The 12,500-nt window shown below is 38.4% G+C and overlaps 1 protein-coding gene across 3 annotated transcripts in view; it reads left to right on the top strand.

The window, feature by feature from the left end:
- PHTF2 (putative homeodomain transcription factor 2) overlaps positions 1–12,500 on the top strand; it is a 522,887-nt gene that overhangs the window by 383,711 nt on the left and 126,676 nt on the right. For all 3 annotated transcript variants that reach the window (XM_053716525.1, XM_053716526.1, XM_053716524.1), the window contains one exon: positions 10,356–10,511. In XM_053716525.1, the coding sequence (XP_053572500.1) occupies positions 10,356–10,511 (156 nt within the window). The remainder of the gene's footprint in view (positions 1–10,355; positions 10,512–12,500) is intronic.

Genomic DNA, 12,500 nt, shown 5'->3' with positions numbered 1-12,500 from the left:
AGCGTTCCTCTGTGTTTGTTCGACCTCTTTTTTTTTTCTTTTTTTTGTGTTTGTATGGGATATGATTTGCTTAACTTTATGAGCCAGTGTACTGATTTTGTATATATTTATAAGCTAAATACCAGACTGTGTATGTTGTATTGTGTTTCCCACATTTATTATCTATTGTGGTAGTATTTTGTCTGTTTTTTTTTTCCTGCTTGATGGAGCATATTAAACTGTCCCTTAAAATTAGTTACTAAGTGGTCACCGGATCTACACTCTAAATCTAAGTGTGTTCTTTGCAAGCTAATTTCTGTAGCTCCACCAGCACAGATTTGAAGTTCTTGTTTGGATCATGCTGCTCTTGCCTCTAAAGGAATCTGCCCTCCCTCTGTTTGTTTTATACATGGGGAGTGCTCCAGGTTTTAAGGATTTTGTGCGCTTAACTAATTCGGAGATGTTGGTGGCTAATAATAACAGACTTTATTCGTACTAACATAGAAAATACAAAATTGGGAGGCGCAGCTCCTATTTTAAAGTCAACAGAAGTCAGTTGGATTTTTATATTTAGACCAAATACCAGAAAAGGGAAGAAAAATAAGGCAAACAATAACATTTTAACAATACCATATCACATAACATGAAGTATTCTAAATAAAAGATCAGATCTGCTAAGCAGTTATTTAACCATTTGAGTGCTAAGCACTTTCCCATCTAGGTGCTAAGCTGTTTTAAGTTGTTTTTTTTTTTGTTTTTTTTATATTCCCCCCCCCCCCCAGATCCCCAAGTTAGGCGATTACCTTTGCAACGGTGGGTCTTGGGGGTCTGTAGTAGTGATGTTGCGAACAGTTCGCCGGAGAACAGTGTCCGGCGAACATAGCTTGTTCGCGTTCGCCGCTGCGGGCGAACATATGCGATGTTCGATCCGCCCCCTATTCGTCATCATTGAGGAAACTTTGACCCTGTATCTCACAGCCTTCTGACACATTTCAGCTAATCAGCAGCAGACACTCCCTCACAGACCCTCCCAGCTCCTGGGCAGCAGCCATTTTAGATTCATTAGGATCTTGCTTTCTTAGTGAGAGGAGCTTTAGTGTTGCTGCTGCTGACATTATAGGGAAATAGATAGCTAGGCTAGTGTATTTAGTGTCCACACAGTCCTGAAGGACTCATCTAATCTCTGCTGTAAGGACAGCGCCCCAAAAAGCCCTTTTTAGGGCTAGAACTTCAGTCGTTTTTTTTTTGTTTTTTATTTGTAATTTTATTTGCATTTGCCTGGCTTTCAGCCTGTGTGTGAGGCTCACAGCATATACTGTGATTAGTGCCACCACTGATATCTGCTTAACATTAGTGTAAATTTAAACAACCAAACTTTTAAATCATTTTGCTAGTGTAATCTAATTTCATTTTCTATCAGGCCTGTGTGTCAGGCTTACACAGCATATACTGTGGTTAATTGCTGTGCCAGCAGCCACCACTCATATCTGCTTAACATTATTGTAAATTTAAAAAAAAAACTTTTAAATCATTTTTCTAGTGTAATCTAATTTCATTTTCTATCAGGCCTGTGTCTCAGGCTCACACAGCATATACTGTGGTTAGTTGCTCTGTGCCAGCCACCACTCATATCTGCTTAACATTAGTGTAAATTTAAACAAAAAAACTTTTCTATGTATCTAGCTATCAAATCTATCTAACTCCTGGTTGTGCAAATGGACTGTTTTCAGTTGTTTGTGGTGCGTTACACGGGGAGTTTGGTCTGTCACTGTGAAGCGGGCGTAACCCTTACACTACCTGATCGATACTACATCATACCTGATGTTTTAAAGCACGTTATTCAAAAATTTTTTAGGAATGTTAGGTGATTAAGGCACTTTATAGCTTAAAACCAGACTCTGCATCAACTATGTAATTTTCCTTGGGAGTTATGCCATGGATCCCCATCCGGCATGCCACAGTCCAGGTGTTAGTCCCCTTGAAACAACTTTTCCATCACTATTGTGGCCAGAAAGAGTCCTTGTGGGTTTTAAAGTTCGCCTGCCTATTGAAATTTTTAGGTTCGCGACATCACTAGTCTGTAGCTGCTTAGATCAGTGGTTCTCGGCTCCAGCGACCTCAAGGCCCTGTAAATTTTAGTTGGATGTGTCCAGGGCCCGGTAGTCATCGGGAGGGGGGAGTAGTAATCTATATATATATATATATATTATTACAGTTGACATATTGACATATCTGTGGGAGGCTGGTAGCACTAAAGCACTTGTTTTAAAACCCGTGCTCAGGCCTTAATAACAGGCCACATTTTGAAAATATTCTAATTGGTGCACAGATGAAACAGTCGGCTGATTAGTAGCCATGGTTATTTTACCTGCTCTCATCCAAGGTAATCCAGAAAAGCTGGACTGTTGGGGAGGCCTGAGGACAGGTTTTATAACCAGTGCACTAAAGGTACTTACCTGTGGTGTCCATGGCTGGACTTGTCTGTTCCTTGTCCTGTGCTGTCTTCCTACCAAATAGCCGTTACGTGCACATAGCGTGCATGCACAGTGGCACTCTGATAGGCCCACAGCACCATACATATGGAATTCTGGGTGATGATCAGTTCACAGCAAAGGGGCATAAAAAAATGATAGTTCAGGCACATTAATTAAATGTCCACAACAACAAACCTTGGGAAGAAAGCTATGTAGTATAGGAGACTAGTATCAATATTCTCTAGCAGTGGATAACAATTCTCTTACCATTAGGTGACGCTGTTACACATGTATAAACTTATAGTTCACTCCTCAGTACCAGAGAAGGTATTTGCAATCCAGTAAATATATGATCATATTAAAAATTAAAGCAAATAAATCTAGCACTGATATTCCAGCATGTCATTTCTTTCCCTGTCAAGTGGCAGTATATACAGTATATATATATATATATATATATATATATATATATATATATTTGTGTTACTTTACTTTTAACCTTTATCTGTAAAGTGTACCAAGTGAGCATGTTTTTAGTGAAGTGGCAGCAATATATGAAAAAAACAGAAGCCGTTTAACAGGAGAACAGGCTGAAATGTTATGCACTATCATGTTTTTCTACTTAACTGGGAGTATTAAAGAAATAGTGTAGTGTCTAGCTTTGCAGTAGTGACTTACATTTAATTTTATATCAGTGTGCAATTTAAAAGGGATTTATGCCATTTTTCTATGTTTTGGGAAGCCAGTTAATAAGTTCATTTTGAAACACTTTATTTTTCCCAGTTGTTTACATTTAATGTTTAAAATTTTAATAAGCATGTTCAGTTTGAACCAGATTTGTGTAGAAATTGTGTTGATTTTTTAAAACTTTAAATGTACAGAATATCGGCCCCTGTTATCGGTTATCGACCTGAAAGGCGGTCAATAATCCGTATCGGCCCTGAAAAAACAATCTTTGTATCCCTAGAAAAAAATGCACAATTTGGATATTTAGCTTTTGTCTTGGAAAGTTCTGTTTTCTTTTTGCAATGTCTTCTGCTAGAAGAGTTTGTATTGTCTGCTCTTTCTTGTGAGCCTCCTTATCTTGTTTTTCACCAGGATAAGGTGGTTTTAATGACTTACTTTGATTTCTTGCCAAAGGTGGTGTCTTCGGATAACATATAATTGGGATATTGTTGTTCCATCTCACTGTCCTAATCCAAATAATTCTAATGATATGGTTCTTCATAATTTGGATGTTGTAAGAGCTTTGAAATTGTATTTGCATGCAACCTAAGTATTTAAGACAATCCTCAAGTTTGTTTATTCATTTATCTGATTCTAGAAGGGGTCAAAAGGCAACAGCCGTTACTTTAGATTCCTGACTGAAACTTTTGATTCCCAAGGATACTTGGAAGCAGGACAGTCTCCTCCTAAATGTATTACTGCCCATTCCGTTTCTTCTCCCTGGGCTTATAACAATGAGGCTTCTGTTGAACAAATTTGCAAGGCAGCAACTTGGTCTTCTTTACTTTCCTTAGCCAAATTCAACCATTTTTAAGTTTTTGCTTTTGGTAGGGAAGTCTTTCAGGCAGTAGTTTTTGAACATTAGGTATTTTGCATAAAAAAGAAGGGCAACATTTTTTTAAAATAAAGTGATAAAAAATGTTTAACCCAAATTACTTGTGGACTCCACAGCTTGGGTATCTGTTCCCAGGAATATTGACTTGTGGACCGTCACCACCTTTATGAAAGAAAAGTATGCTTACCTAATTAATTTCTTTCATGGTGGTGAAAGTGCATATTTTTTCCCTAAGGCAGTTCTAGTTTCCCCCTTTTTTTTTCTTCCTGCTTTTCTCCTTTCCTCTTTTCCTTGCTTGGCTATGCTTCAGACTGGTTTACCAGTGAGGTGTGAGGGTTTACATGCTCTTGGAATGTTGGGAAGCTTTGCCTCCCCTTAGTGGCCTGGAGTGGAAATCCTGGGAGTAATGACTTGTGGACTCTCACCACCATGAAGGAAATATGTTTCTTTCATGAAATTGGCAAGATTCCATGAGCTAGTGACGTATGGGATATACAATCCTACCAGGAGGGGCAAAGTTTCCCAAACCTCAAATGCCTATAAATACACCCCTCACCACACCCACAATTCAGTTTTACAAACTTTGCCTCCCTATGGAGGTGGTGAAGTACGTTTGTGCTTGATTTGTCTTCTATGATAAGCGCTTCTCAGCATTTTAAAGCCCAATTCCTCTCAGAGTATGTTTGTCAGAGGGATGTGAAGGGAGTATCACCTATTGATTTTATGGGTTTCCTCACGGGAAATCTTTTCAAAGGTTCTCTGTTATCGGTCTTAGGGATTCATCTCCTACCTCCCATTTCAGATCGACAATATACTCTTATATACCATTACCTCTGCTGATACTTTTTCAGTACTGGTTTGGCTATCTGCTATAGGTGGATGGGTGTCTTTCAGTAAGTATGTTTTAAATATATGTATTTTACTTATATTTGCCATGAGTCAGGTCTATGTATATTTCCTTTTGCAGACTGCAGTTTCAGTTTTGGAAGCATGTTTTTGGAAGTTACCTGGGGTATAGACCTTTTTTTCAAATTGACTGTTTTTCTTAAAATTTTGCGGGCAAAATTTGGCTTGCGAGGTCGCAAAATGCTGTTTATTGCGTCATTCTTGGCGCGAGAATTTTTTGGTGCGAAGGTACGTCTTTGATGACGCAAGCTCGTCATTTCTGGCGTCTTAGTTGACGCCAGGATTCATTGCATGAGGTTGCGTCTGTTATAACGCGAGTTGCGTCATTTCTGGATGTTAGTGCCAAAAACATTTTTCACTACCTTTTACATTGTGCGTCATACTTGGCGCCAAAAAGTTTAGTTTATTTTTCACCCCACTTCCTATATGCCTCTTGCCTTCTATACGGTCAGAGGACTATGTTATTTAAATTTTTCCCCATTGCTGAAACTGCCATATAAGGAAATTGTGAATTTTGCTTTAATTTTCTTTTTTCTTTTACATTTTGCAAGATGTCTCAATATGCATGATTAAGAACCTGTGTGGTTAAAAACGTTACATTTTTATGCTTTTGTACTAACCCAATAAAATTCTAATTTATATGGTGCTGCTGCTTTCTGGACTTTTCAATCTGATCCTGTCTCAGAAGCAACTGTTGGAACCCTGCCGCCTAATGACAGTTCTATCAAAGCTAAGTGTATCTGTTGTAAGTTAGCTGAGATTATATCTCCAGCTGTAGTATGTAACAGTTGTTATGATAAGCTTTTGCATGCAGAAAAAACGTTTCCATCAGTACTAGTACAGATTCTGTTGTTCCTTCAACATCTAATGTACATGATATCCCTGTTGATATGAAAAATTATATTGCTGATGCAATACAGAAAACTTTGTCTGCTATTCCGCCTTCTAATAAATGTTAAAGGTCTTTTAATACTTCTCCTAAAATTAATGAAATTTCTAATGACCGACAACATACTGAAATATCCTCCTGATGAGGATCTCTCTGATTCAAAAGATCCTACCTCAGACATTGACTCTGACAAATCTACTTATCTTTTCAAGATTGAGTATATTTGTTCGTTGTTGAAAGAAGTGTTGGTTACTTTGGATATTGAGGAGTCTAGTCCTCTTGATATCAAAACTATTAAACGTTTAAATTCTGTTTATAAACCTCCTGTGGTTACTCCCGAGGTTTTTCCAGTTTCTGATTGCTAAGGAATGGATTAAGCCTGGTACTTCTTTCATTCCTTCTTCTAGGTTTTAAAGGTTGTACCCTTTGCCAGTGGCTAGATTAGAGTTTTGGGAAAAAGTTCCAAAAGTTGATGGGGCTATTTCTACTCTCGCCAAACGTACTACTATTCCTATGGAAAACAGTACTTCTCTTAAAGATCCTTTAGATAGGAAACTTGAATCTTATCTAAGGAAAGCTTATTTGTATTCTGGCTATATTCTTAGGCCGGCCATTTCTATGGCTGATGTTGCAACTGCATCAACCTTTTGGTTGGATAGCTTAGCGCAACAGGAAACTGATCCTGATTTGTCTAGCATTGTTCGTTTGCTTCAACATGCTAATCATTTTATCTGTGATGCTATTTTTTATATAATCAAAATTGATGTTAAATCTATGTTTTTAGCTAGAAGAGCTTTATGGCTCAAATCTTGGAATGCTGACATGGTATCTAAGTCTAGATTACTATCTCTTTCTTTCCAAGGTAACAATTTATTTGGTTCTCAGTTGGATTAATTTATTTCAACTATCACTGGGGGGGAGGCAGTTTTTTTTGCCCCAGGATAAAAGATCTAAGGGTAAATTTAAAGCTTCTAATTGTTTTAGTTCTTTTCAACAGAATAAGGAAAAGAAAACCAATCCTTCCCCTAAAGAGACTGGTTCCAATTGGAAACCTTCTTCAAGTTGGAATAAATCCAAGCCTTTTAAGAAACCAAAACCAGCCCCCAAGTCTGCATGAAGGTGCGGCCCTCAATCAAGTTCAGCCAGTTGGTGGCAGATTCTGTTCAAAATCAGTGGATTCAGAGTATTGTCTCTCAAGGGTATCAAATAGGATTCAGAGTAAGATCTCCTGTGAGAAGATGCTTTCTCACATTCCAGCAAATCTGTTGAAGGCTCAGGCTTTTCTGAAGTGTGTTTCAAATCTAGAGCTTTCAGGGGTAATAATTCCAGTTCCGTTTCAGGAACAGGGTCTGGTGTTTTATTTGAATCTATTCATTGTCCCAAAGAAAGAAAATTCATTCAGCCCAGTTCTGGATCAGAAGTTTTTGAATCGTTTTGTAAGAGTCCCAATTTTCAAGATAGTGACTATGAGGACTATTTTGCCTTTTGTTCAGCAAGGTCTATATATGTTCACGATAGACTACAGGATGCATATCTTTACATTCCGATTCATCCAGACCACTATCGGTTTCTGACATTCTCTTTTCTAGACAAGCATTACCAATTTGTCGCTCTTCCATTTGGCCTAGCAACAGCTCCAAGGATCTTTTTGAAGGTTCTAGGTGCCCTTCTATCTGTAATCAGAGAGCAGGGTATTGTGGCGTTTCCTTATTTGGACGATATCTTGGTACTAGCTCAGTCTTTACATTTAGCCAAATCTCACACAAATCAACTAGTGTTGTTTCTTCGAAGACATGGTTGGAGGACCAATTTACCAAAGAGTTTCTTGATTCATCAAACAAGGGTCACCTTTTTAGGTTTCCAGATAGATTCAGTGTCCATGACTCTGTCTTTAACAGACAAGAAACAAATGAAATTGGTTTCAGCTTGTCGAAACCTCCAGTCTCAATCATTCCCTTCAGTGGCTATGTGCATGGAAGTTTTAGGTCTCATGACTGCAGCATCGGATGTGGTCCCCTTTGCTCATTTTCGTATGAGACCCCTACAGCTTTGTATGCTGAATCAATGGTGCAGGGATTATACTCGGATATCACAATTGATATGCTTAAATCCCAACATTCAACTCTCTCTGAATTGGTGGTTAGACCATCATCGTATAGTTCAAGGGGCTTTTTTTGTTCTCCTACCTGGACTGTGATCACAACAGATGCAAGTCTTTCAGGTTGGGGAGCTGTCTGGGGATCTCTGACAGCACAAGGGGTTTGGAAACCTCAAGAGGCGAGGTTACCAATCAATATTTTTTATTTTCAGGGCTCTTCAGGTTTGGCCTTTGTTAGAGAACCATTCATTTGTTTTCAGACAAACAATATCACAACTGTGGCATATGTCAATCGTCAGGGTGGGACTCGCAGTCCCTTAGCTATGAAAGAAGTATCTTGGATACTTTCTTGGGCGGAATCCAGCTCTTGTCTAATTTCTGCGGTGCATATCCCAGGTGTAGACAATTGGGAAGCGGATTACCTCAGCTGTAAGACTTTACATCCAGGGGAGTGGTCTCCATCCATATGTATTTTGTCAGATTGTACAGATGTGTGGTCTTCCAGAAATAGATCTGATGGCTTCTAATCTAAACAAGAAACTTCCCAGGTACCTGTCCAGGGATCCTCAGGAGAAGTTGATGGATGCTTTAGCAGTTCCTTGGTTTTACCCAACTGCTTATATCTATCCACCTCTAGTTCTTCTTCCAAGAGTGATCTCCAAGATCATTATGGAACAATCGTATGTGTTTCTGATAGCACCAGCGTGGCCTCACAGGTATGCGGATCTTGTCCGGATGTCCAGTTGCCAGCCTTGGCCACTTCCTTTAAGACCAGACCTTCTGTCTCATGGGTCATTTTTCCATCAGGATCTCAAATCGTTAAATTTGAAGGTATGGTAATTGAACGCTTAGTCATAGAAGTTTCTCTGACTCAGTGATTAATAGTATGCTACAGGCTCGTAAGTCTGTTTCAAGGAACATTTATTATTGAGTTTGGAAGACCTATATTTCATGGTGTTCTTCTCATAAATTCTCATGGCATTCTTTTAGAATTCCTAGAATTTTACAGTTTCTTCAGGATGGTTTGGATAAAGGTTTGTCTGCAAGTACTTTGAAGGGACACATCTCTGCTCTTTCTGTTTTATTTCATAGAAAGATTGCAAACTTCCTGATATTCACTGTTTTGTTCAGGCTTTGGTTCGTATCAAGCCTGTTATTAAATCAATTTCTCCTCCATGGTGTCTTAATTTGGTTTTGAAGACTTTGCAGGTTCCTCCTTTTGAGCCTATGCATTCTTTGGATATTAAACTACTTTCTTGGAAAGTGTTGTTTCTTTTGGCTATCTCTTCAGCTAGAAGAGTTTCCGAATTGTCTGCTCTCTCTTGTGAGTCTCTTTTTCTGATTTTTCATCAGGATAAGGCTGTTTTGCGGACTTCGTTTACATTTCTTCCTAAGCTTGTGAATTCTAACAACATTAGTAGGGAAATTGTTGTTCTTTCCTTATGTCCTAATCCCAAGAATACTATTGAAAGATCTTTACATTCTTTGGATGTTGTAAGAGCTTTGAAATTTTATGTTGAAACTACTAAAGATTTCAGGAAGACTTCTAGTCTATTTGTTGTATTCTCTGGTTCTAGAAAAGGTCAGAAAGCTTCTGACATTTCTTTGGCATCTTGGTTAAAGCTTTTGATTCATAAAGCTTATTTGGAGGCAGGACAGTCCCCGCCTCAGAGGATCACAGCTCATTCTACTAGATCAGTCTCCACTTCTTGGGCTTTTAAGAATGAAGCTTCAGTTGATCAGATTTGCAAACTTGGTCTTCTTTGCATACATTTACAAAATTTTACCATTTTGATGTATTTGCTTCTTCTGAAGCAGTCTTTGGTAGAAAAGTTCTTCTGGCAGCTGTTTCACTTTGATTCTTCTGCTTATGTTTTAAGTTTTTTCTTTAAATTTATGAGAAAAACTAATTTTTTTGTGGATTTAATTTTTTCAGCGGGAAATAGCTGTTTTTATTTTATCCCTCCCTTTCTAGTGACTTCTTCTGTGGACTTCCACATCGTGGGTATTTCTATCCCATACGTCACTAGCTCATGGACTCTTGCCAATTACATAAAAGAAAACATAATTTATGTAAGAACTTACCTGATAAATTCATTTCTTTCATATTGGCAAGAGTTCATGAGGCCCATCCTTTTTATGGTGGTTATGTTTTTTTTGTATAAAAGCACAATTATATTTCCAGTTCCTCTTTTTGTATGCTTTTTTTACTCCTTATTTTATCACCCTACTATTTGGCTATTCATTAAAACTGAATTGTGGGTGTGTTGAGGGGTGTATTTATAGTGTATTTATGGGAAACTTTGCCCCTCCTGGTAGGGTTGTATATCCCATACGTCACTAGCTTATGGAGTCTTGCCAATATGAAAGAAATGAATTTATCAGGTAAGTTCTTACATAAATTGTTTTTCTTAATAAGAAGTACAAATAATTTAATGCTATGTTTAGGACACCCTGAGGGCTGCTGTTAATGTCTCAGATGAAGTCTCCAGTGAGGATGATCCAAGTATTGGATACACAGCAACGCGTAATCTGGAGCGTCACGGAGACAGTATTCTCAGAAATAGAAAGTCACATCATTACAAGAAGCAATATACCACAGAGGTGAGTCATTTTCTTTTGCTTTTTTAAACATGAATTAATTAAACCTCATTAAAAAAAGAAGTTTCATAAACACTTAATTAGGTTTTCTTATGCTGGACTGGAATACGTTTATTGCGAAGAACACCTTGTTCCCAAACTGTTTCTCTTTTTTTCGTACTTTAATTAAAACTATTTTAAAATCGCTTGGCTGAACTCACTTTGTGGATGCCAAGTACCTGTCACCCAGCACTATCAAAAATTACTGTTACATTATTGATGTAATCTTAATGTCAAGTTTGCAAAAGGAAGATATTGACGCTATACTATACACGCTCAGTGGGTAGGCAACTAAACAAATTTAAGGTCAACAGCCGGACAGGTAGCTCAGCATGCTAAAACACTGTGGCTGAGCTCTGTAGCAACCAAGGGTTGCAGGTTCGATCCCCGGCGAGGTCCACTCAGCCTTTCATCCTTCTGAGGTGGATAAAATGAGCAGCGCCTTGAGACTCTTACGGGTGATTAGCTGCGTTTTACAAGTACCCAATACATACATACATACATACATACATACATAATACACTTAAAAGATAAGCAGTGCAAACAGGATAATATATTGTATGCACACTGCCCAAGTTAGAATATGAATCTGCTTTATTAATAACCTATTCAAATTTACTGTATTTGCAAAAAAAATGCCCTAAAAGTATCTTTTTGACTCATTTGTCCCTAAGGACCATAGTCATAGGTAACTTGATACTTAAAGGGACATGATACCCAAATGTTGAAGCATTTGAATGTGATGCGGCATAGCTGTAAAAAGCAGACTAAAAATATCAGCTGAACATCTCAAAATTTCCTCAGTAGCTACATCCCAGCAACCATTCAGGATACTAGTCCTGGGGCTTTCAAATGAACATGCATTTGCAGGCACAGTCATGTTATTTTCCTATTCAGTTTAAGGAAGTTTACTATTAAATCGCATGGCATCAGCAGTTCTGATGCCGATTGACTCTTGTTTTGTTTTGGGTTTTTGTTGTTAAACTTGCAGCTGGATAGTAGCTGATATATAACTGTTTATAGAGCTCTTACTCTGCTGTGTTGAAGACATTTTGAGGTAAAATGTCTTCCTTTTTTACTTAGAGATGTTCAAGTGATATTTTCTTGTCAGCTTTTTACAATTCTGCTTCATCACTTTTAAGGGATTTAGCATATGGGTATTATGCCCCTTTAATACAAAACAGTCTGTTTCATTGTATTAAAACTAATTTGAGGGTTAGAAAGCAAAGTTAGCACAATAAAGTAACAAAGAATTAAAATGAAACTGCTAAAATAAGGTACAATAAGGTAGTGAATGGAGTAAAAAGTCTTCAAGAAGAAATGTGGGTGCTAAAAGGGACAGTAAAGTCAAAATTTTATGATTCATACAGAGCATGCAATTTTAAACAACTTTCCAATTTATTTCTATTATCAAATTTGCTTTGTTTTTTTGGTAGTCTTTGTTTAAGTCTAAACCTATGTAGACTGATTTAATAGCGTGCACATGTTTATAGCAGTCTATGGCAACTATGTATAATATTGCTATAAACAGTGTTGCAACCACTACTACAAGATGGCTTAAGACCTGGTTTCTCAACAGCCGGGCCGTGGCCCAGTACCGGGCCGTGATAGCCCTGCTGGTGGGCCCTGACCTGTCATGCCCCCACTGCACACTCTTACCCCACTGCAAACCAGGTGCAGACTGAGACCAATCAAGGCCCCAGAAACACTGTCTCACACTGACCAAAATGTATTAAATGGTATGCAAATGTACATGGTAGCCTTCCTGCCCTGCCCCCAACAGGCCCCTCATCCTACAGAGCCAGGACCCCCAACATTTAAGGGCCAGAGAAAGGGCACCCAACCTCCAGGGCCAGACCCCACACTCCATGGCCATCACAGCGACAGACCCCTGCCAGGGCCCCCACTAAACCCACACTTATTTGCTTAGTTACTGATAGGGCAACTGAAAAC

Source organism: Bombina bombina, chromosome 6 (assembly GCF_027579735.1).
Source record: "Bombina bombina isolate aBomBom1 chromosome 6, aBomBom1.pri, whole genome shotgun sequence".
Lineage (NCBI taxonomy): Eukaryota > Metazoa > Chordata > Amphibia > Anura > Bombinatoridae > Bombina > Bombina bombina.
This window is presented reverse-complemented; position numbering and strand designations above follow the sequence as displayed.